Source organism: Rhinoraja longicauda, chromosome 23 (genome assembly GCF_053455715.1).
Source record: "Rhinoraja longicauda isolate Sanriku21f chromosome 23, sRhiLon1.1, whole genome shotgun sequence".
NCBI lineage: Eukaryota > Metazoa > Chordata > Chondrichthyes > Rajiformes > Arhynchobatidae > Rhinoraja > Rhinoraja longicauda.
In genome coordinates, this window is record NC_135975.1 from 13,632,109 (window position 1) to 13,659,098 (window position 26,990).

A 26,990-nucleotide genomic window follows, 5' to 3' on the forward strand; every position below is an offset into this window, starting at 1 on the left:
GGATGTTACTCAGCACAACATCACGGTAACTCATGACATTAGGTTCAGCAGAAGCACAGGGGACACCTAACTTTATCTCTTCACCACCTCTCAATACTGTCGTGTCCAATCAACTACTTACCAATTTCCATAATCAAAGTCAAATCCAATGGTAATTTCTGTCCCCTTGGGAATGCTTCCCTTGGAGTAGATATGAAGATGAATCATACCATCTTCAATTTTGTGGCGAACCTACAAATATATATTAAAAAAAGAGAAAATCTCACTGGCCTGAATTTCACAGAAGTATCAGAGAGACACATTAGGGTTATTGTCATTAAAGTGAAAGGGTAACAGCATAAGCACAAATTCGGGAAAGTGTTATCTCAATTGCTCTTATGTTAATATTGACCTCCACATCTTACAAACCTATGCTGAACAATGCCAAAGACTTGACAATTAAATATAAGGAACAATAATGTTGGTTATTTACTTATCCAATTATTACATTCAAACCTAACCAGAAAATGTTGGGTCTATTCACTTAAGTGCAAGTTCTTAATTCATGTGTGATTGTCTTAATTAGAACATGTGGCATATTTCTTCAACAATTTAATTAGTTTTGAAAAAACATATCACATAAAAAATGTTTTTTCTGACCTCCCTCATTCATGTATTTTTTTTCCTATGTTTGTCTTATGATCTGTTGATCGATTTGACATGCATCTACCTATACTGACTGGCATCATCTGTTTCAGACTCAGAAGAATATATACAGATGCGTATCCTTTTCACACACATCCCAGATTTCCTGTTGAAAGCACTGAGCTGAAATGACTCAATACGAAGTTCCAGTACAAAAACCAACAAAATGTCTATTGTCAAGTGTGAGTGTATTGTTAATAATGAACTGCTAGCAATATCCAAACATCAATTCATGGCATATACTTTATCAAAATACAACTCAATATATAGTGTAGCAAAGTGTGGAGTCATGCATTTTGGTAGTAGGAATAAAGGCATAGACAATTTTCTAAATGGGGAGAGAATCCGGAAATCAGAGGTGCAAAGGGACTTGGGAGTGCTGGTGCAGGATTCCCAAACACTTAATCTGCAAGTCGAATCAGTAGTAAAGAAAGCAAATAGGTGCAGGAGTAGGCCATTTGGCCCTTCGAGCCAGCACCGCCATTCAATATGATCTTGGCTGATCATCTAAAATCAGTACACCGTTCCTGCTTTTTCCCCATAACCCTTGATTCCTTTAGCCCTAAGAGCTAAATCTAACTCTCTCTTGCAAAGCTAGCATTTATTTCGAGAGGACTTGTGTACAAAAACAGGGATATAATGCTGAGGCTCTATAAGGCGCTTGTCTGGCCACACTTTGAATATTGTAAGCAATTTCGAGCATCTGATGAAGGGTGTGCTGGCTCTGGAGAGAGTTAAGAGGAGGTTTACAAGAATGATCCCGGGAATAAATAGGTTAACATATGATGAGCATTTGACAGCACTGGGCCTGTACTCGCTGGAGTTTAGAAAATGATGGGGGACCTCATTGAAATGTACAGAATAGTGAAAGACTTGGATAGAGTGGATGTGGAGAGAATGTTTCCACTAATGGGAGGGTCTAGGACTAGTCATAGCCTCAGAATTAAAGGGTGTTCTTTTAGGAATTTCTTTAGTCAGAAGGTGGTGAATCTGTGGAATTCTTTGCCACAGAAGGCTGTGGAGGCCAGGTCAGTGGATATTTTTAAGGCACAGATAGATAGATTCTTGATTAGTTGCGAGTGTCAGAGGTTATGGGGAGAAGGCAGGCAATGGGGTTAGAAAGGAGAGATAGATCAGCCATTATTGAATGGCGGAGTAGATTTGTTGGGCCGAATGGCTAATTCTGCTCCAATCACTTATCTTATGAACTCACCTCTGAATTTGGTATGCATGACCGCCTGACAAATCGTGCCTCATTTCCAAATGTTCTTGCGTCAACACACATTTCCAGTCCTCGAAAGTTTGAATAAAATAATACAAAGGGATAAGGTCTAGAGATAAATAGATAATTGTCGATTCATTTCAATACTGGATAATTAGCAAAGTTTGAAGTTAAGTTTTCAAGGCAACAAATTCCAATAATTAAAGAGTTTTTTCCACAGGTGCATAGAGTCAACCATCTCTCTCCAAATGAAACTAAACATAGCACAAAAAGTAAGGAAATTTGTGTTTGGTAGATTATTTCTTTGTTGTAACAATGCTTCTTGGCGATAAATCTTATCCTGTTGGAAAGCCTGTTTATTTCCCTTTTAAATGGTGCCACATTTGTAAGGAACATGCATTTGTGGGATGAGCAGCGGAGCTGAGTATATGGGTTTCGCCCATGAAAAATTTGCCAAATCTTCTCTGCCAATGCCAAACAGCTTATTCTGCTGTTGCTATTGACTCTTGTTTTGAGCTTCTGGTACCCCCAGGTGCTGACAATCAGGTGCCTGATTGGCACCTGATTGGCAGCATCTGTGAGCATGGGCCCTGCTACAGTGGTCAGTAGGTGTCTGCTCCAAGAATCGGCATGCCACGTTTGACTGATCTGGATAGGGCCCGTGCGATAGGGCAACTTCAAGCTGGTGTTCCGCAAAACCAAGTTGCGGCATTATTTGGAGTGAGCCCTAGTACCATCTCCAAAGTGAAGGCCAAGTTCCATATAAGGGGGGATGTCAGAGACAGGCCGCGAAGTGGGCGTCCCAAGAAGACGACACCCAAAGAAGACCGTTTCCTCACCCTGTCAGCACTTAGGAACCGTAGGATGTCTTCTACAGATTTGCAGTCAAGGTTTGTAGGACGATATGGCCGATGGCTCTCTGCCCAGACAATTCGGAACAGACTGCACGCAGCCGGTCTCCGGTCTCATAGGGCTGCCAGGAGGCCTGCCATGACTGCCCTTCACCGTCAGGCCCGTTTGCGCTGGTGTCGGCAACACGTGCACTGGAACCTGAACATGTAGAGGAACGTTATGTTCAGCGATGAGTCCAGATTCTGCCTACGGCAGTTGGATCATAGGGTCAAAGTGTGGAGAAGACGCGGAGAACGCTATGCTGATTGCTGCACCGATAGAGTAACATCTTTTGGTGGAGGCAGTGTGATGGTGTGGGGCGACATCTCCCTCACTGGAAAAACGAGGCTCGTCATCATTGGAGGCAATCTCAATGCAGAGAGATATCGAGATGAGATTCTGCAACCAGTGACAATCCCATATCTCCACAGTCTGGGACCGAACTCTATCCTCCAAGATGACAATGCTCGCCCCCACAGAGCAGGGTTTCTCAGAGACTACCTCCAGAATTTGGGAGTGGAGAGGATGGAATGGCCTGCCAGCAGTCCTGACCTCAACCCCATTGAACACTTGTGGGATCAGCTTGGGCGTGCTGTTGGCTGACTTGCGACAAATGCTGGTTGAAGAATGGGATGCCATCCCACAACAGTGTGTGACCAGGCTGGTGACCAGCATGAGGAGGAGGTGCCAGGCTGTTGTGGCTGTGTATGGTTCTTCCACACGCTACTGAGGCTCCTGTTTATTAAATGAATAAATTGTTAAATTGCCAATATGTCTTGTTTCTTCAGACTTCAATCATCCAATCCATCAAACAACACCGAACAAGAGTCAATGGCAGAATAAGCTGTTTGGCATTGGCAGAGAAGATTTGGCAGATTTTTCATGGGCGCAACCCACATACTCAGCTCTGCTGCTCATCCCACAAATGCATGTTCCTTACAAATGTGGCACCATTTAAAAGGGAAATAAACAGGCTTTCCAACGGTATAAGATTTATTGCCAAGAAGCATTGTTACAACAAAGAAATAATCTACCAAACACAAATTTCCTTACTTTTTGTGCTATGTTTATAATTGCTATTTTCTGCCATTCTAAGGTCTTGAAATGTATTTTCAACTTATATCAATTTTGTGTTTTTCTGGTGAGAAAGCATGTTTTACCTGCAGCACTAGTCGTAAATGAGGAATGGTTCAAATTACGATCAATGTAGTTGGCTATATTGGAGTGATGGGAGTAGGCATCATCGTTGGTGTCCATGCATCTCAATTAGGTTTGAGGGAGTACAGTGGGGTGATAATGTGGTGAGGAAAGGAAATAGCTGTGGTTCATAAGCTTAATTACATTTTCTGCTGAAATTGTCCAAAGGTTGTGAAAAATGCATTGGGCCACACTGTTAAGAAATGTGCAATTCTCACTAAAATGTTCAGCATTAGAAGACGGAAACTTATTTAAGTTTATATGTGCACTGTGCGTGAATATTGAGCCTCACCTCTCTATTACTGCTATATAATCAGCTCCTCCAGCATCTTGTTCTATACTCATGTGTCACTACAAGTTCTGGAGGTGCCCAATTTCCTCTAATTAAATGATGGATGAGGAATGAATCCCATTTTTCATCTACTCCACTGCCTTGAGACGAAACACTATTCAATCATTGTATCTACAAAATTGCAAACCTGCGCATCCATCTCCACATCCTCTTCCTCTATAACCTTTTACTTCTATAACCTCATCAGTTAACCGCTACCTGCCTCAACATATTCCCTGCAGCAATCCTCATCTTATTCCCTAGTTTAGTTTAGATACAGCGCGGAAACAGGCCCTTCGACTCATTAAGACCGCGATGACCAGCGATCCCCGCACTCACACTATCCTACCTACACTCGGGACAATTTACAATTATACCAAGCCAATTAGCCTACAAACCTGTACGTCTTTGGAGTGTGGGAGGAAACCGGAGATCCCGGAGAAAACCCACGCAGGTCACAGAGAGAATGTACAAACTCCATACCGACAGCACCTGGGATTCTGGCATTGTAAGGCAGCAACTCTACCACTGCACCACCAGGCCACCCTCACAATGATATTAAAAGTAATTTGTCAATGTAATGATTTCAATGTGAACAGAAATTTAAGGAACTATATGCTTTTAAAAGTAACTGAACACTATTTCTCAAACTTGCCTTTTGAAGAAATGCCCATTTGCTTCAAATTGTTCCCGTAGCATAAACTTTCCACGATATTCAATAATGAACGTATCAGGAAGCAAATCTTTGGTGGCTTTCAATATTTTTTTGTTTTTCTGCACTTGACTCTGAAAGAAAAAATAAAACTGTAACCCAATGTAGTTTGGATATCTGGAAGCATATTTACATCAAATCCACAGAAATCCATCCATGAAAAAGACGCACCAAAGTATAAAATCCACCATAGCGCAAAAACAAATGCAACATTCGTTCTAATTAAACATACAAAATGTTACGTTGGGCCTGTGCTCAATTTTTAAGGTGTTTTAATAGGTTACATGTTATTTTTTTAAATGGGATGTCATGTAAGAAATAAATGCTCCATTAGTTAAAGCACCAGCTGTTGGAAGCAGCCAAAACAGATTTCAAGGTGACAAACATCAAAGAAGTCTCTTAAAAAATTAACAGAAAATGTTCAAATGTATGCTGACTTGAGAAAAGTTTTGAACAAGGAAACACATGGAGGATTAGATGGAAACTGATCTAGCCAGATTAGCAAATTGAACTGAAAATTAGATGGAGAAACCAGAATGGATGTTAAAGCAGTTCTCAGAAGTGCATCGCAATACCCCCAAAGAGTTCATTTCTGAGTTACTTTTATTCATTGTATATCAATTATTTAGTCACACAAATAGAGCGAAATGTCAACATTTGCAGAACATTAAAATAGGATTTTTTTTTAATCTGTGGAAAAGCAAAGGAAATTGAAAAGTGGGGAGTGGACTTGGGAGCTGCACACACTCCTTTTTGCTCCACACCCAATAAATATATATTTTTTTAATTAGCTTGTTTGCTTAAGGGAGAATTCAGCACCTCAAAAGTAGTACATTGACCAAATTAAAGTTTGAGCCGTTCTAGTGACTACCCAAACTCTAATTTTGTAGAATGATATCAGTTTCAAGTTGGTGGCTAAGCATCACAGATTTTAATCAAATTCTGAGGTAGAAACCAGCACCCCAAAAGTAGTATAAAAAAGACACCATGATGGAATAACTCAACAGGGCAGGTAGCATCTCTGGAGAACATGGATAGATGATGTTTCGGGTTTGGGCCTTTCTCTAGGCCCGACCCGAAACGGCACCTATACATGTTCTCCAGAGATTCTGCCCGACCCGCTGGGTTACTCCAGCACTTTGTGTCTTTTGTTTTGTAAACCAGCATCTGCAGTTCCTTATTTCTCTCCCCAATATAGTAAATTGATCAAATTATGGGAATGAATTAAGTTTGAGCCATTCCAGTGAATACTGAACTTGGAGTCTGGAGCAAGGTGGGAAAGTATCCAAGAATCTGTTTATTGTAACATTTGGATGCTAGGTATTGAGAGAGAAAAAAGAGAGTGAATACTGAAAGAAAATAGAGAAAATATTAAAGAAATGTAATGGATAAAACCAGTAAGAGAAACCAAAGAACAGAGAGACTGAGGGAAAGAATGTGAACAAGAGGAATGACATCCTGTTAACAACAGTGGCAGCAGAATAGTTATGTGAAAATAATTAAAAAGGCAAAAAACCTTTCTTTCTTACCTCCACTGGCGGCTTAATGGCTGCAAGATTGGTCATTAGGTCCGATCTACCAACCACCTCCATTTTTTCATGTCCATCACCTATTTCTAAAGCAAGTCTGTGTGCTTCAAGAATGTTCTGAATATCCTCACTATACTGATTCCCATCTGCTTCTTCATACCGATCCATCCACGTTTTAATTTTGTTTTCCCACACAAAACTGGCATTATCAATAGCATCAGTTTCTGATATTGAACTTTGCTAAAGACAAAAAAGCATCAGCAAACATTATTTAACATCAATTCCAATTTCTTAATTTACTTCTTCCTTTCACCCACCAACTAATATAAAATCAGCAATTCTCAAAAAAAAAGCATACAACTGTGGCATCATAAATATTTTAAATTTGAGAAATGCTGATCAAGATTTGATAAGTGCCTGCTCTCATGATTTAGCAAGGATTTACTTTTAATACATTTTCAGAAACAAGGCTAAAGCTAACTTAAAATTGAACTTAAAATTGAAAGAGTGAAACAGGTTGGAAAAAATTGAATAAGACGGAGCTGAAATTGCAAATAAATCAAGTATACACCTCCTATTAGTACAATTATCAGCATTGTGCAGCCAATAATTTGAATTTTTCAAAAAACAAAGGCCACCGACACAGATTTTTGCAACTGATGGGAACTCAATTGAGCCACTCTCTTCTTATAAGTTACTTATAAGTTACCTTAGGTCAATTCAAAATTATGACTATAAGCCACAGTTTGAAATAGGGGTTCTAAATATTATTCACTGTAATATAGTTAGCTTAATAAAGCATAGAGATTGATTTTGTTTAGATGAAGTACAGGGGGTAAAATGTCAGACTAAAACATAGTAAAATTATATTTGTAAATATTTTTTTTTTAAATACTAATTTACTTTTTTAATACTCTTTGATGAATAATTTTTGAAACAGTAATAGATTAGCCCTTGGAATATATATGGAATATATTGTCTATATGAATTAAGGTTGTTTAACTACCCCAAAACTATTATCTGTTTTGTTGTTAAAATTATTTCATTATAAGACTCTTAATTTTTATGCCTCCACATAATGAAACACAGGAAAAATAGGCGAGGAGAAAACAAGAGAATTAAGAGATATATCTTGGGCATTACAAGAGAGCCTGCCCAAACATCTGACAGTAGTCAAGTCAAGTCAAGTCAATTTTATTTGTATAGCACATTTAAAAACAACCCACGTTGTGCTGTACATCTGATTAGGTACCAAGGAAAAAAAAAAAGAAACATACAGTAGCACGCAAACAGTTCACAGCGCCTCCTCAATGAGCCTCAAACGCTAGGGAGTAGAAATAGGTTTTGAGCCTGGACTTAAAGGAGTCGATGGAGGGGGCAGTTCTGATGGGGAGAGGGATGCTGTTCCACAGTCTAGGAGCTGCAACCGCAAAAGTGCGGTCACCCCTGAGCTTAAGCCTAGACCGCGGGATAGTGAGTAGCCCCAAGTCGGCCGACCTGAGGGACTTGGAGTTAGAGAGGTGGGTTAGAAGATTTTTGATGTGGGGGGGGGGGGGTGTCCATTTAGGGCTTTATACGTGAATAGGAGGAGCTTGAAGTTGATTCTGTACCGTACAGGGAGCCAGTGGAGAGAGGCCAGAATCGGGGTGATGTGGTCCCTTTTACGGGTACCCGTCAGGAGTCTCGCTACGGCGATTTGGACCAGTTGCAGGCGGGACAGGGAAGATTGGCTGATCCCAGTGTATAGGGAGTTGCAGTAGTCTAGGCGGGAGGAAATGAAAGCGTGAATGATTTTTTCTGTGTCGTCGAATTGGAGGAAAGGTTTGATTTTAGCTATGGTTCGAAATTGGAAGAAGCTGGCTTTTACCACAGTCCAAAACTAGCTCGTGACAACACTACACTACATTTATTGTCCAGCTAGAGTGACAGACAACTCATTTCATGGAAATGAGATCAAAATCAGATATAAATAGTTTGTATTAAAATATCAATGTCGACATCAAAAACATTAAGTGAAATGCTCATCCCAACGAATAATCGTAAGATTGTTAGCAAAACCAATATACAATTGCATTATACATACATACCCACATTAATTGAAAATTTATCAGGAAGTGCATGCACATTTCTCACATAGTCAAGCATAACATTATTGGAATAATGCAATTTCTCACCTTTACCCTTGAAGATTTTCTAGATCCTTCCCGGAAAGGCTGAAATACAGAAATGACATTCACTTACTAATTGGAGTACGCACAGGACAAAGTACACAGCTTGGAAATCCTTAATCCTTTGCTTTGTAATTGTCAGGTGGATCTCCCCATCCTCAAAATTGTATAAACAGCTGCAAATGCCTTCACTCCTATCCTCTTTACCTCCTTTAGTTTATGCATTACTTATCCTCAATTCAAACCCAAACCATATTAACGTTCCAAAATCACAATCACGCAAAGCTATAAGTGATTCGGTGGTATTTGGACAGAATCACGAATTTTAGCATACCATAAATTACCATACTACCATCTACGGAAGCTTTACCTTTGGTTTGTGTTGTAACATTTGTAATCCTGTATTGCTGTCACTGGCGAACTGAAATGTAACCTTAAAGGTAAAAAGATTTTCATATATACCTTGCTTGGGCCAATGACGAAAAGAAATTACAGCTAATGAAGAGTAGCCACCATTATAATTTATTAAACACAGCATGCTCCCATGAAATAAAAAAGTAACAATTGATAACCCTTTGTAATGTTGATTGGGAAATATATCTTGACTAGGCACCATGGATAAATATCATTATTTTGAAAATAGTATCATGGGATTTCTACATCCTTCTGAGAGGGAAGATGAAGCCTTGGTTTCTTGCGCAAAAAAAAACCCAAATTGCTGGAGGAACCCGCTCAGATCCTCCAGCAGTTTGTTTTTGCTCAATATTACAGCATCTGCAGTCGTGTCTCTCCTTGGTTTCTTGTTATTCAAAAGATATGCCTCCATGAGTGCATCACCATCCCTGAGATTAGAATCCAGGTCCATTTTGGATCAAAGATTAGTGTTATCAAGTGTGCCATAGCAACACTTTGTTCTGCAGTTTCTCAAGGAAAAGCAGGGCTAGCGACAACAAATCAAAATTGCTGCCATGAATAGCAATAATTTTTCTTGCTTTCTCACAGCAGGAGTATGGCCCTTGCGTCATTAATCAACGAGAGAAAAAAAACATTCAGCTACGTTTCTGCAGTTCGCAATATGGTGAAACGGGCAGCATAGTAGCTCAGTGTTTAGAGTTGCTGCCTTACAGCTCCAGGGACTCGAGTTCAATCCTGACATTGAGCAATGTCTATGTGGAGTTTGTGCACATATTCACCTTGATTGCAAGAATTCTCCCCCACAGCATCCCAATAATGTGCTAGTGATTGGGTTAATTGGTTACTGTATTTTGGCAGATGGCCACAGAATCAGGGTTCTGGGGGCAGGGGTGTGGTGGGCAAATGGTGATGACAGAAAGACACCAGGATCGGAGGAATAGGATAGACATAAAGTGCTGGATCGGGTCAGGTAGCATCTCTGTGAAAAAAAGGATGGGCTACGTTTCGGGTCAGGATCCTTCTTTAGACCTGACCCAAAACCTGACCCATCCTTTTTCTCCAGAGATGCTGCCTGACTGGCTGAGTTACTCCAGCACTTTGTGTCTATCTTTGGTATAAACCAGCATCTGCAGTTCCTTGTTTCTACATTGTGAGGAATGAGATTGATGGGATGGTGCCAAGATAGGCATCGAGTTAACGAACTAAATGGCCTCTCCGCTGTTGTAGGAAATACAAGAAAGAATATGGTAGTTACACTGCATTATAAGTGGGACATTCTGATATGAATAATATCAATGTAGCAGTAGAACTCATTGTAGTGGAACTACATTTATAAAATGAAGCATATAATTTAGTATATCATGTAGCTGACTAATACTCTTTGTTGCATAATTCTTCAAATTGTGCCTGCAGTGCTCAATTAGATAATATACAATCAATGGTGGCCAGGTTTGGCACTGAAACCTGAAATATCAATGAACAATGTACAACATAGAACCATAGAAAATAGGTGCAGGAGTAGGCCATTCGGCCCTTCGAGCCAGCATCGCTATTCAATATGATCATGGCTGATAATCCAAAATCAGTGCCCCGTTCTGGCTTTTTCCCTATATCCCTTGATTCCCTTAGCCCTAAGAGCTCTCTCTCTTGAAGACATCCAGTGAATTGGCCTCCACTGCCTTCTGTGGCAGAGAATTCCACAGATTCACAACTCTTCTGGGTGAATTTTCTTTCCTCAACTCAGTCCTAAATGACCTGCACACCCCTTATTCTTAAATTGTGACCCCTGGTTCTGGACTCCCCCAACATCGGGAACATTTTTCCTGCATCTACCCTGTCCAATCCTCTAAGAATTTTATATGTTTCTATATTATCCCCTCTCATCCTTCTAAATTCCAGCGAATATAAGCCCAGTCGACCCATTCTTTTATCATACGTCAGTCCCGCCATCCCGGGAATTAACCTGGTGAACCTACTCTGCACTCCCTCAATAGCAATAATGTCCTTCCACAAATTAGGATGACCATTCATCCATTATTTCTACTGGCTATAAAATTCATTTGCTCTGGAGCATGAAAGCAGCATTGTACATCATGCCAACTTCTTAAACTTCTAATTCATGATCTCCAATTGTGATCCTTGTACAACAGAATAGTCACATTTTCGTTTTCATCTTCAACTCACCCACACCACAAGTACTCATTATATAGCCACAAGCATGTACCAATACAAAGCTTCATTGCAATTTTACATAACAGCCACTTCAGGATTCCAGCACTTAAAGGCAACATGTTCAGACAGGTACATGGTGCACACATATTTATAGCAAGTACGCCCACAACATAAGACAAATAATGAAGTTAAGGAAGTGAACTTAAGATGGCTGTTCGACAAAGCAATCAAGAAAAAGGCCCTCTTTGTCTAAAACACTTGGTTACATAGAGAAGGCATTCGTCATGTTCATGTGTGCAACCAAGCCACAGCCCCAGGAGCACCAGAACAATCTCAGAATTTTCTGCATGCAACTACTTTATGGTTATAAACATTACACTTCCTCCTCAAAATGACCCCTTCTGCCTAAAATGCATTAGTCACATTCACTGATGAAAAATATAATCATTGTAGCTGTGCTCCTTCTTGCCAATCATCAGGTATGATTTTCCAAATTAGGGGAGACAATTGAAGATCACAGAAGAATGCCTCTGACAGTGGTACTATTGCAGAGGAATCACTGGAAAATCAGATAAACTTTCAAAAGGTCAGTGGATATGTACAGCAAAATGTTTCTTGGAATGTCCAGCATGTCAGACTGAATGCATCAGATAACTAGGAACATTGAGGGATCCACATCAAACATCACAAAGTGAATTATGCAGAGCCAGTTATCCAAATTCTTACTCTGGAGGTGATGCACACTACCATGCTAGCCACTGGATGCTCTGATGAAGCAGATTTCTGTTTCAATGAAACCATTGTAATGTGCAACTCTGGAGTCTCAGGCCAAGCTCTGTTAAATGTGATCCAGCAGAAAGTTAATCTTCAATGTGAGCAGGTTGCTGTTCTGTGTCAACTGACATTGGACTTCACCTCAATCTTTGAGCAACAGACAAATGTTTAATTTTATTTTTCCAGATTCTGTGGTTATTGGAACAGTGGTAAAAATGGTGCATTGTCTGACTGGTCTCAAGTGAAAGCCATAAGATAGCAAAGGTTTAAAGACCTTCTCCGTCAGGCTGCCAGGGTTTCTCCTCCTACCACATGCTCTCAGGCAACATGCTTGCCATGCTCAACAGAGAGCTTTCACAATCTGCAGATGCTCCTTTAAACAAATGTGTATACAAAAAAAAGTGATCTGCTTCCCTTTGTCAGAAAGGGAAGCTAAGGAAAATCACAATGCAATGGGAGAACCATAAAGTCTACAAAGAAACAAGTGTGGCAGATTGCTGAATAATTATAAAACATGGACCAATTTCAGTTAATTGGTATTTTGAAGATTGTTCAATTTTGTCCTTACTTTCTTCTCAATGAAAGACTTTTTGATTTCAATGGTAAACACTTTTCATGTTTTAAGTTGAAAGAAACATTTCTCTTTAACCTTTACTAGCAATGTGAAAGGCAAATATTTGGCAGAGCACTGAAAGGAGATATTCAAAGTTTGTAAATTAAACCATTGTGCAGTCATCAAAAGCACAAAAGTCAGTGCAACATGAAAAAATATGACAAATTAAAACACAGATGCTAGCTATAGCATTTACTTTAATCCAATAAAAGGAAAGACAATTGACTTAACTTAGAAGGTAGAACTATGACCAATGTTTGCAATTATCACGGTGGAGGGAGACTCCATTGTCTCCCATTGCATTATAATTCACAGGCTACCCACCCTCACAGTGAATGCAAATTTTAATATAATAATCCTGACACTTGGCCTCCGTTGCTGATGGTTGTAGAGATCATACGATCATCTACGATTATGAACACACATCTTTTCCCTCAGTTTTAACAATCATATTTTATGCATGTATAGTTTTTTTAAAAGGCTTCATTCACTGGATGTGAACGTCATCGTCAATGCCAGAATTTACTGACCATTCCTAAATGCACATGAACTGAGGAAACAATTAAGCATCAAACATCTTGGCGACTCTAGCTTGGTTCATTTCCAAGGCAGACTGGGCAAAAGTGACAGGTTGCCTTCCACGAAAGACATAATTGAACCAGATGGAGTTTTACAACAATCTGGTGGTTTGGTGATACCCTGACTGAGATTAGTTCTTTAAATATTTGAATTTAATTTTTCAGCTCCTGATCTATGATCCAGAAATTAATCTGCTGATCTAATAAAATGAACATCTACTTTATCATACCTCCTAAAGAAGCAAGAGTTAATTAAAAATGCACCTCTGGTGGCCATTCATAGAAAGAAAAATCAGTGCCATGGTATCTCATCCACTGCCTCTTACCATTCTTATTACACGGATATAGAAATCCAATCATCAGAATCAAATGTCCATGAGCCGCCACAATGTTATTCCGTCATTATGGCCTCCCCTTAGAGAAAGATCAAACACAGATGTGACGGCAGTGCATTCACAACAGTGAACACACTGACAAATCGCCTTGATTAGCAAGGGTTACTTTCTCATCTTTTTCCTTGACTTCCTAAAAACATAATTACCTTGGTGATTTTTTCCCCCTCAGATGCAAGCAATGAATTTTAAATTAAATGAAAATGACATTTCCTTAGATCTTAGGATCTATTCTCGGTCTTTAAATGATTCATTGTTGTTGAGTTTCTTTACTGTAGTTCCACTGCTATATTGAAATTTTTTAAATGAGTTATAAATAAGGATAAGTCTGGACCTTGGGGAAAGTTCTAAATTGGGAGAGAGCAAATAACAATATTATTAGGTAGGAGCTAGGAGAATACACTGAAAACAACTGTGATTGAGTACATCTACATCTGACATGAGGGAATCATTTGAAGACCAGCTCATCCATATTCAGGACCAGCATGTTTCAGAAAGAAAGATGGACAAAGATGACAAGATAAGGGAACCACAGATGACAAGAAAGATTGTAAATATCAGAGGTATCACAAAATGCTGGAGTAACTCAGCAGGTCAGGCAGCATCTAGGAGAGGGAATGGGTGACGTTTCGGGTCAAGACCCTTCTTCAGACTGGTTGAAAGATTGTAAATTTGTCCTTAAAGAAAAAGGAAACAAAGGCAAGTATTAGGAAAATGAAATCAGACTCAGCCTTTGAGGAATATAAATAAAAGCAGGAAACAATTCAAGCAGTGAATTTGGAGGGGCAAAATGAAGCCATAAAATGAAGTGGTAGGATTAAAGAGAATCCCAAGGCTTTTCGTACATTCTTGAAAACAAACAAGAGGGAGTAGGTAGGACCACTCAGGCATAAATAAGGAAATTTATACTTGGACTCATGAGAATGTAGACGAGCCACTAAACATGTACTTTGCATCAGTCTTCACCAAGAAGAAAGCCATGGAGGATAACGAGATCAGTGAGGAATATACTCGTATGCTTTGGTATTTTTAGATCAAGAAGATGGTGGCGTGTGGGTCTCTTGAAGAGCATTAAGGTGGATGAGTCCCCAGGACATGATGGGATCCATCCCAGGTTAATGAGAAAGGCAAGAGAGGATATTGTGAAGAGCTAACGAAGCTCTTTGTATCCTCTCTAGCCACAGACAAGCTCCTGGAGGATTGGAGAGTAGCCAATATTGTTCCATTATTTAAGAACTGAAATAGGGATAATCCAGGAAATTATAGGATGGTGACCATCACATCAGTAATAAGAAAGCTATTGGAGAGGATTCTGCAGGGATAGGATTTATGAACATCTGGAAGACAATAGGCTAATTAGGGACAGTTAGCATGGCTTTGTACGGGGCAGGTCATGCCATACAAACTTAATTGCATTTGTTTGAATAGGGAACAAAAGTGATTAATGATGTTTGGGCAGTATTTGTTGTCCTCCTTGACTTCAGTAAGGCATTTGATGAGTTCCCTCGTGATCCAGAAGATTAGATCCATCGGAACCACAGCAATTTAGTACTATGAATTCAGCATTGGCTTACCCATAGAAGACAGAGGGAGAGATGGAAGTGTGTTATTCTGGCTGGAGGTCTGTGACCAGTGGTATTCCAAAGTTATCAATGCTGGGACCTCTTGTTTGCAAGATATATATATATATATGACTAAAATTAAAGTGCAGATGGGTTGGTTAGTAAGTTTAGCAGACAACACAACCATTTGTGGAGTTGCAGACAGTGAAGATGGCTGTAAAAGCATACCATAGTACATGGATCAGTTACAGATATAGGTGGAGAAATGGCAGATGGAGTTTAATCTGGGCAAGTATGAGGTGTTGCACTTTAAGTAAGGGGGATGTAAGGGGAAAGTCTAATGGCGAGATCTTTAAAAGCACTGATATACAGAGGAATCTTGAGGTTCAATACCACAGCTTACTAAAAGTAGTAACACAGATATATAGAGTGGTAGAGGCAGCGTGTGGTACGTCTATCTTCATTGGCTCACTGAGTATAAAAGTTAATATCATATCATATCATATACATACAGCCGGAAACAGGCCTTTTCGGCCCACCAAGTCCGTGCCGCCCAGCGATCCCCGTACATTAACACTATCCTACACCCACTAGGGACAATTTTTACATTTACCCAGCCAATTAACCTACATACCTGTACAACATTAAGGAATCATGTTGCAGCTTTATAAACATTTGGTTAGACAGAATCTGGACTATTGTGCACATTTCTAGTCACCCCATTCCAGAAAGGATATGGAAATGTGGAGATGGTGCAAAAGAGGTTTACCAGAATGCTGCCTGGATTAGAGGATATTAGCTACAAGGAAGTATTGAGCAAACGTGGATCGTTTTCTCTGGAGCATCAGACATTGGTGCGGGGGGTGGGAGGGAGATCTGATAGAAGTTTATAAAATTATAAGAGACATAGATCGGGTAGACTGTCAGAATCTATTTCCCAAGGTGGAAATATCAAATACACAAGGGCGTAGTGTTAAGATGAGTGGAAAATATTTAAAGGAGATGAGCAGTGCAACTTTTTTTATGAAACACACAAAGTGGTAGGTGCCTAGAACACACAGCCACAGGTAGCGGTGGAAACAGATACGATGGTGGCGTTTAAGATGCTTTCAGATAAGTGTATGGATATGCAGGGAATGGGGGGATATGGATCATGTGCAGACAGAAGGGATAGTTTGGCATCCCGTTCAACAGAGATATCGTGGGCTGCAAGGCCTGTTCCTGTGCTATATTGCTCTATGTTCTACAAACACCAGGTGCAATGCAGTGCAGGCTCAACTAAATGCAGTGTGACCTTTCATCACAGTGGGGACAAACATAGCATTGACATGAAAACCTGATTCATTTACGAGTGAGCAATGACAAATGTAATTTGGAAATAAGACGACTGAATGTTGCATGCCAACATTTGTTTTAAAATAACATTGCATCATTAATTATGTCGACAGTTCCGTAACTGTACCAGACACCTATCACTAGCCCTAGCTTGAATCAACTTAGGAAGTGCCCAGGTCTTGGGAGTACTGTAAATCCATTTGGAAACATTACCACATTGCCCTCGAGGGGTAAAAAAAGTGATTTCACAAACATATAACATTGTTCAACGTTTTGAATAATTTTGAGCCCAGCACTTTTACAGTATGCCACTAAATCGACACATCTCCAGAAATGATCCAAATTTTTTCGGGAAATTTCCAAGTTACGGCAGAGCAAACAAGTTAAATAAAATTATTTTAATTTATTTTGCTTCTATTTTTAAAGTTACATGCAATTTTGTCTTGAGTTTCACTTTACATCTCCCTTCTTTTTGTGTCCTTCCCTCAAGAGTAACACAAAAGTGAAGTGTGCTATTTCTAATTTGATTAAATAGTAAATTTATTCAATTATACTGCCAGCTTTTACACAAAGTTTGCTTCAATATGAAGCCTTAAAAAATATTATGGGGCTAAACTCTAACGATACAAAATAGAACTAATCTGAATAGAGGCTTTTATTATCTGAAACAAAATAATCTGTTCAAATTTTAAACATAAAAGCGAAATTGTGAAATACAACACAGGTGACCATAGGAAACATTGCATTTCTCAGTCTTGCACAAGTGTCGCGTCTGTGTTTGATTTTATATATACCAAGAACATTATACCACGTTGTGTTGCAGTGTTACTATAGCAACTTGGGTAGTCTTAAGTACAGTATAAAATGATCTACATAATTTTGTGACAAAATTTAAATCAGGCAACATAAATTAATGTTGCCTTAATTTTCCCACAATGGTTGCTTTACCACATAAGTGAGGACATACTTAATACCAGGAAACAAACTCAAATAATGGAGATTAAAAACATGTGTAAAATAAGAAAGTAATCAGCGGAGTCTGATACATGCATTCAAGTTTACAAGTTTTCAAAGGACAGAATAACGAGAAAATAATAGGCAGAAGGCCTGTTTAAAATGAACATATAATAAAGTAAATTATACATTCTTAACTTTGCTGTGTAATGTTATTAACAGCTGTCAAATGCTGTATGGATCTCTGATTTGACAAATTTATGGGATGTTTCATACCACCCGATCCCCTTCTTTACATCATCTAAACAGCACTTACACCCTTTATTTTAAACTGGTAGGTTCATGCAGCCTGCAACAGTATCCAATAGATTAATCTTGAATTACTTTTAGGAAGCATTTCTTCTGATTAAAAAAATGATCACTATACATAACATAACAACACTTTATTGTCATTCGGTATAAATACCGAACGAAATTTCAGCAGTCACAAGACACAGCAAAAAAGAAAAGAACACAGGACACCCGACCCCAACACAAACATCCATCACAGTGACTCCAAACACCCCCTCACTGTGATGGAGGCAACAAAACTTCCCCTCTCCTCCCCCCGCACCCACGGACAGGCAGCTCGACCCCTACCGAGGCAACCGACACGCACAGCCCCCGCAAGGGGATGGAAGGCCCCGCGGCCGAGCCGCCCCGGGCACCGAAACGTCCCGCGGCCGCACCGGGCGATGTTAAGTCCAGCGGCCGAGCCGCACCGGGCACCGAAACGTCCCGCGGCCAAGCCGGCGATGTTAAGTCCCGCAGCCGAGCCGCACCGGGCACTGAAACGTCCCGCGGCCGAGCCGCACCGGGCACTGAAACGTCCCGCGGCCGAGCCGCACCGGGCAATGTTAAGTCCAGCAGCCGAGCCGCACCGGGCACTGAAACGTCCCGCGGCCGAGCCGCGCCGGGCACTGAAACGTCCCGCGGCCGAGCCGCACGATGTTAAGTCCAGCGGCCGAGCCGCACCGGGCACTGAAACGTCCCGCGGCCAAGCCGCACCGGGCACTGAAATGTCCCGCGGCCGAGCCGCACCGGGCAATGTTAAGTCCAGCGGCCGAGCCGCACCGGGCACTGAAACGTCCCGCAGCCGAGCCGCGCCGGCGATGTTAAGTCCAGCGGCCGAGCCGCGCCGGGCAATGGAAGGCCCCGCGGGCGAGCTGCGCCCCGGGGAAGAGACCTAATAAAAGAAAGGTTTCCCCCGCCCCACCCCCCACACACATACACAGCCAAAAACAGAAACAAAAACCATCCCAACACCGACACAAACAAAAAAAAAGAAAAAAAGACAACAGACTGCCAGAGAGCCGCAGCCGTTAGGCGCAGCCAACTCCTCCAAAAATTCCAGGAATAAGCCTGCTTCAAAATAGTGTCACGGGTTTAATTCCACCTGAATTAATGAAGCACAAATGCCTTTGGTTGACATCTTAACAAAAGCATGAAACCTGTAGTAAAGCAGCACTTCCATGGTACTGCAATGGAATGAGAGCCCACTGATTGTGATCTCTCATGAAAGATAAGAAATGCTATCAACTTTGTATGAAGAAAGTTGTCATTGTGCAACCAAACTGGTGAGATGAACAACAAAAGGAAGTTAGATACAAAAAGCTGGAGTAACTCAGCAGGACAAAACTTTATTTTGTACCGCTGAGTTACTCCAGCTTTTTGTGTATATCTTCGGTTTAAACCAGCATCTGTAGATCCTTCCAAAACAAAAGGAAGCTAGCAGTTTAAACAATGCTCCAACTGCATTATAGAGAACATGATTACATTCAGCACAAACCGAACCAGTCAATATACTCGAGCAATTATCCTGATGAATGTCATAACCAAATTCCTGAATCTAGGTTAAGTCGTGTTCTCAAAGGTTCCAAGTCCGAATTGCAAATGCTGATCAATGAGAAAGATTATAGTCAAAGCTTCCCTGTACACTGTCATTGACTTATGCTTGCACCTTTGGTTGGTTGGCAGATTGATCAGAAAGTAACTTCTCTGTATTTACATTATTGATATACAAGCCAAGCCGATTCTATCTGTGTTCATTTTTGGTGTCAATTAAATGGTTTGATTTTACATCCAAGGAACTTTAGAACATACTAGACCAAGTGGACCCGTTGGGCCCAAACCTCTCCTGCATTGGTGCAGCACCCTCTCCTCCCTGACCTAAAATTGTTCCACTATCGTGTACAGTTTTGGCTGTAGTTCAGGAACAAACAAACAAACAAATGAGAGTTTTAGTATATAGATTTCTTTGTTTAACTTGAAAGTGCCTGGGTGTGCGGAAGAGGGACAAGGATTTCTATGTAATTGTCGGCAACTTGTTAATAGTTTTAAAAGTTTACAAAACCAAAGACCTTCTCAAACTATTACAATAATCTTGAAATGTTTTTGTCAATGCAACATAGTCCAAAGATCTAAGAATTATGGTACAAAATTAACCAGCTGAACTCTTAGTTTTCCTGTGTATTTTCCTCCCAAGTCAGTTAGTGCAGCTCTCTCTAGTTGTCGAACACAGTAAAAAAAAGATTACGATTGGACAAATTTTACTTGCCTTTCTTGATTTTGCAGCAAACTGTTCCTTGTCTCCACTTTTCTTTCGCTTTTTCTCATTTACCTTTGTTACCCTTGTGGCTGTTAATGTGATAGTTGTAGGGATTTGCTGAAAGGCAGTGTATAGCTCCACAGGTACCTCATCTCCACTTTCTGTTGCACTGGTATCTCCGTCTATTTAAAAGAAGAAAACAAAATCTGAAACAAACCTGCACTCTTATATACATAATTTGTACAAAGAGCCAAAATAAAAATAGTATATATTTTAAAATATAACCTCAATTATCCACTGTTCTATCGTTTGCATTGACTATGAGAATATTCTGAAATTTATGAGAATATTTTGAGCACTCAAGATTATTAATAAACTGGATTACATTCAGAGCAGATGGTGCAATCTCTGCTGCAGAAACTAATTAATCAATGATATGCTAACTCCCAGACCATTCACGAAAGCACAACCTTAAACAATATTTGCATTAATTCTAATGTCAGTGGTTTCATTAGTGAAATTCACCAAACAGGTAGTTGTGTTCAGGTGCAGAGGATGCTCCTGGTGTATCAAACAGTTACAAGTCTGGTCTGCAAAATAAATTGAGATGTAGCGATTTATCTGATTAGGTAGAGTATTGCAGTGCCAAATGTGTAATGAGTGAATGAGGCATAAGAGTATTTAGCACTTTCCATATTCTATCTACTTGCATTAATGGCATATGGTGAGGTTTAGAGAGAGCTGCCACCAATATGCTGGATAATCAAGGTTATACCCATTTTAAATCTGCACATCTCTAACAAAATGACACATGGAAGCAAGTAAAAATATTATGGACCTGACACAGTGACATGTGGGAGCAAGCATATCAATACATAAAAGATAACTGCTCCACTATTCAAAATGCAGTATTTTATGACATTTATTTTGTATGTTTGGATTTAAATAAAATCCAACAAAGGGATATGATATTTTATAGATTGCCAAAATAAGTCTTTGGTTCTTTACCTCAAGGATAAACCAGTGGAACTAATATTATTAAATGCAGCATTTTAACAATTAAGGTTAAAATCTGAATGTATCATGGAACTGTGTCAGGTTGCCACTTCAAAAAAATTTGCTTCTGCATTTCATAATCTGTTTCACATTTTGGAGTATTCATTAAGAACATAAAAGAATGGAAAAATAATAAGAGATGCTCAACAAATACATTTATACCGTATTAAGTGTAGAAAGAACAAGAGAATAATGTGGAAAATTAGCAAAGATATATTTATTGTTTTAAAAAGACGGGTTAATAGGAATTAAAGGTGATAAGTCACCAGGTCCAGATGGTCTACATTCCAGAATATGGAGGGAAATTCAGTGATGAAATAGCAGATGTACTAACCATAATTTTCCAAAAGTCGTTGGAAACAGGAATTGTACCAAAGGACTGGAGGGTTGCGAATGTTAACTCCTGTTCAAAAAAGGGGAAAGGGATAAGCCAGATAACGATGGACCAGTTATCCTCACATCAGTATACTGTTAGCGATCATATTGAGGGAACACTTCAAAAGGGACAGTTTGAAAAGGGTATATAGTAACTGATTAATTTGCATCTTTGTGGACAAAGGGAATGTAATAAGTGTGATATTTTTTTAAGTAAAAAAATAAAAACCTTTAATATTTTTTGTGAAGGTTAAGGCCCATGTTATTAACTATAGATTTAGATAGAAGCACAGCTAACGAACAGGAGCAGATAGGTGTTAGGATATTTCTCAAAATGGCAAGATTAGGCAAGGTACATGTGCCAGTGATAATACAGTGGAACTTCTTCTTACTCATACAAATGATATGGAGAGAGGCACAGAGAAATGAACAAACTTAACATAAAACACCAAACGATGGGCATAATGAACTGAAATCAACCGGAATATATCAACAGATTAAATACAGTAGTGTAAATAAATATAAAATAGTGTACTCAGTGCAAACAAGAACAGACTGTAAACATCTGTAATGAAGTTGAAAGACAGATCTAGAATAGTAGGATTAAAGATACGTACATAGATATATACCTTTATTAGTGTTTTACAGGTGGGAAAAAATGTAACTAATTGATTCTGGGCTACATTAAGTTGGGGGTTTTAAATTAATTCAAATTGATTAACCTGTTCAGAATATGGTTAAGTGTAACTGAAGTACTATGCAGATTGGCAACAGAGAATGGAGTTTGTACAAGGTACAATGCAATGCAAATTCACCTAAGGGATGAAAGGTTATGACAGTATTGAATTTACAGAACTGTTAATAACTGCAATGGAGTTACAAAACAATGGAAGATTCCAATTGTTTACCACTCTTTAAAAATAGCACTGAATATTATAAACATACGTAATGAATCAGTACTTTTCCACGTTGAACAACTTGAAAGGAGCACTAAACATAGCAAGCATGCAGAATGTAATTTAGCTGAAAGACTTCAATCTCCATCACCAAGGATAACATGGTAGCACAACTACTGACCAAAACAGTCAGACCGGGCATACAATTGATGGTGAATGAGCCAAGATGAAGTAAACTATTTTGAGCCGAATCTCACCAAAGAACTGTTTTGCATGTTACAGATATATCTGTGCATTATCTCTGTACAGTCCTACTGGAGGCATTCTCATCTTCATAATGGGAATGGCATTATTCCTGTGACAGGACTTTTATGCTAAGTGGGATATGTTCAAAATAGGACTGGCAGCTTAAATCTAAACATCTACAAGAAACTGGATGGCCATTGGTAGCAGCAGAATTACATTCCACAATTTATAACCATGGCCTGGCATATCCATCAATCTATCACAAGCAAATAAATCAGAGAACCTATCCTAGATCAGGGCAATGTACTAAATGCAATCTTGAAGATGCTATGACACAGCATGCATGCCACATTGTGGAAGCAGCATGCTGCAAATAGAGTTAAGTATTCCAAAACTAATCCATCACACCAAAAGATCTACTATTCTATATATTCAGCCATGGATGAGTGCGATCATTTAATTAACAGAGGGAAACACCATCCGTGGGGAGCTGTTGAGAATGTGGGTCAAATAAAAATGGGATTAATGTAGGATAGGTGTAAATGGGCAGTTGGTGGACAGCGCAGACACAATGGTCGAAGTACCTGTTTCCGTGCTGCACCTCCCTATGATTATGTGAACATCCCATTCTCCGAAGATAGTGGAAGAAAACAAATGTGAACAATAACCAGTAATGACAAGTACTTTATTCCTTCCGGTCTCCCCCTTAGGTTCCTGCCATCACAGACAGAAACAAGTCTTCAGCCAATTCCAGTCATCTCCTCACCTGATACCAAGAAATTGTAAATGCATTGGATATGAAAAAGCCTTGGACACGGATAACATCCTGGAGCTGGTGTTGTAACCTTGTGCTTCCCAGTCTGCAGCACAAGCCAAGCTTTTCCAAATACAGTTACAAGACCGACATCCATCGAACAGAGAGGAAAATTGCCCAGGTACATGAAATCCACAAGAAGCATGACAATTCCAACCCATCCAATTGCCACTCAAGTTACTTACACACAGAGAGTTACTCAAGTAACAGAGTTACATACACACTGCAGTTACTTACACACAGAGAGTGGTAGGTACCTGGAATGCACTGCCAGTGGAAGTGGTGCAAGTAGAAACGATAGTAATGTTTAAGAGGTATTAAGATGGGCACATGAACAGGCCGGAAATATAGACCACGTGCAGGCAGGTATGCAACTTAAATTGGCGCCATGATTGGCACAGCCACGGTGAACCAAGTGGCCTGTTCCTGTGCTGTACTGTTCTATGTTCGATCAAATCGCCAAGTTCCAGTAGTTCTTAGCAATTTCACTGCAAAATCTGGATGTTGACGCCAACTAGTTTTCTGGTGCAGGTCAGTGGACAGGAATAGCTCTGAGGGAGGAGGCAACTATTTCAGACAATTTACATTTTCTGAATTAACTATATTTAATTATCAACTGCATTTAATTATTTCAAGTGTTTTCTAGCATGGCCCTCTGAAGACTGTGGAAGTAATGTGGCAGACCAGGGAAGATAAGCAATTGCTGCACATGCACTTGGTGACCTTTGTGTACACAAACATAAAATCAGGACAGTCCTACCAAAGTGAAATATGGAGACACAATAATCAAATTATAGTCTGGCACTGGAAAAAAAACCCACAAATAGAGAGGAAAACAATGGATGATAGAAGGGAAAACTAACAGAAGGAAAATGCATTAGAAAATGCAATCCCCTGCAACAGAAATGAGACCAAACTGTTAGAAAAATTCTCATTTCTAATCCAAGAGAAGTAATGTTAGTATTCAATTAAGAATGATCCTGAAAAATGGAGAACATGCATTGCAAGTTGATGTTGTCCAATGAGACTGCATACAGAATGAAAAAAATTGTGCTAATCCACCACAATTATAATCAGAGTATGCATTTTTAAATATATATATATATATATATATATACACACACACATGAGTTAAGGTTACTTGAATACATTTAAAGGGACAAAAACCCAATTTCACAATTTCAAACTCTGCAATGAAGAATGGATAAGTGTTGATTTGGGAAGCCATGATCCTTGCAAGGACTTTTGGGAAAAAAATAATTTAGAGATGATGCAGTAGTTGGAAGGAACTTTTGAGGAGTGGTTAAAGATCGCGATTTTGAGATACACCTGGACAGGACAACTTTAAATTGTCAACCAAAACATGAACCAGGAAAATAAGTTGACAAACTGGTTTAGTGGAATAGGAGATACTAAAAAACAGGAAATAGGCGAGATTGAAAAAAACTAGAGAAATGTTACAGATAGAAAATTATGGCAAATGAACCTCACATCAATACTGCAGATTAGAATGTTGAGTATTTAATAGATTAAGAATTGTTTTCTGTTGTGGGTCTGAAATTTTAAAAAGTTAAATGCAAATCAAACCTACAACGATTAAAACATTTGCAGCACTTTGGTAACTTTTTCCTCATAGTCGAAGTGATATTACATGAGCAAATGGAAGACTAAAATTGAAGTGGAACAGACACATTCAGACACAAGTTGGTGAAAGAAAATTATACGGTCAAGTCATCTTATGATATATGTATTTTCTGTGGCTTTCCTTCCACAGTAGTTGATGGGGCTCGCAACCAATCTTTATTTCCTGCATTTTTGCTCTCATCTTGTTTCCTCCTAGAAAGGCAAGGAAAATGTTTCTCTGGTCTTCATCTTCTCACCCATCAGCATTAACGTATCATTCCCTATATTTTCTTTCAACAATATTCCATAACCAGACACATCTTCCTTTCTGTTTTAATTTTAACCTTTTTAAAAGTACCATTATCTCCTCCAAACTGGTTCATTCCTTACCCCTGTCCTTAGTACTTTCCCTACAAAAGAGACAATGCATCATTTAGCTTTTATTTTGTCTCTTTCCAATGTTCAGGGACCTAAGCAGCTCTTCCAAGTGAACCAGTAATTCACTACCATTTTACTGCATGGTAACAGGTGCTCATGGTTTGATTTATCCAGTGTATTCATTGTACATTGGATAAATCAAACATAAATCAGGTGCCTGTTTTGGAGAACCTCCCATTTTGTCTGAAAGAATAACCCCGAATTTTCACTGTCACTTCAAATCTCCTTCCTACTATCACACAGACTTATTTGCCTTTGGCCTTCTCCAATGTTTCATCAAGGCCCAACATAAGCTCATGGAATAGTGCCTCGTCTTCTGTTTAGGCATGTTGCAGCCCTCGGGGCTCATTAGAGATCTCAGTAATTTCAGATAATCAGCCTTTCCAACTTGTATTAGCAACTGTTCAGTTCTGATGCAAGTTCCTTCACTTGCATTGTTAACCGATGTTTTCTCTCTCCATAGATGTTTTCTGATTTACTGAGTATTTCCAGCATTCTCTTTTATTTCAGGATTGCCAGAACTATTTCTGCATCTCACAATTCCATCATACTCTTTATTTTTTCAACCCTCACTAACTGCTCTCTGTTACCCCCCTTCTTTTACAACCTTTGTTCCACCGTCATTTATATTAAATTTACACTGTCCATCGCTATTTCTCCCAGCAACTTTAAACAGGCTACTTTTATCACTTTTCCAGTTCTGATGGTCATTGACCCAAAACATTAATCTATTTTTTACTTCACAGATGTTGTGTAAACTGTAAAAGATCATCAGCATTTTCTATATTTGCAGTATGATTTGCACCACAAGTACATTTTCTTCTATAAAGGTTTGCACATAGAGTAATTAAAAGGTGAACTAATAAAGTGTACAAGAGAATTTAGCACTTATTGGACAATGGTACCAGTTGTTTATTTGCAATAGAGTATTATGGATTAGAAAAGACACCAAAAGTTAGTTCAGGAAGTATTATAACAGTCAAATTATAGTCTGGTACAGAAATAAAAGCATAGAGGGGAAAACAATGGATAAAAGGGAAAACTAAAAGAAGAAAAAAATATATATTTTTAACTTGACAATATTCCACAGCAAAAATGAGACCCAACTGCTAAAACATTTCTGATCCAAGAAAAGCATGTTGATATTCAATTAAGAATGATCCTATTATTTAAAAGTGCTTGGCTTTAAAATCTACCCATAATTTTCTGTAACAAGTACAATGACAATTCACATTTAAATACCGCAAGCATATAAACAATAGCAATAACAGGAAGGCTAGGGAATATAACTGGCAAAGTTACATAAAGTGACTGGCTGGTCTGTTTCAAAAGTAATACCTCAATTTTCTGAATTTACTTGCTGATTCAGACATTAATAATGAGTGAATCAGCATGATCCAGCTCAATGACATGACAAATTTCTCCCG

General features: G+C 39.2%; 1 protein-coding gene across 7 annotated transcripts in view; it reads right to left on the reverse strand.

Moving 5' to 3' along the window:
• kmt2e (lysine (K)-specific methyltransferase 2E) overlaps nt 1-26,990 on the reverse strand; it is a 109,433-nt gene that overhangs the window by 36,477 nt on the left and 45,966 nt on the right. For 6 of the 7 annotated variants that reach the window (XM_078419686.1, XM_078419685.1, XM_078419683.1 and 3 more), the window contains exons 7-13: nt 21,506-21,574; nt 20,125-20,297; nt 8,741-8,779; nt 6,567-6,806; nt 4,981-5,111; nt 1,898-2,015; nt 122-231 (exon numbers count right to left, since the gene is read on the reverse strand). In XM_078419686.1, the coding sequence (XP_078275812.1) occupies nt 122-231; nt 1,898-2,015; nt 4,981-5,111; nt 6,567-6,806; nt 8,741-8,779; nt 20,125-20,297; nt 21,506-21,574 (880 nt within the window). The remainder of the gene's footprint in view (nt 1-121; nt 232-1,897; nt 2,016-4,980; nt 5,112-6,566; nt 6,807-8,740; nt 8,780-20,124; nt 20,298-21,505; nt 21,575-26,990) is intronic. The other variant, XM_078419684.1, reaches the window with a different exon arrangement.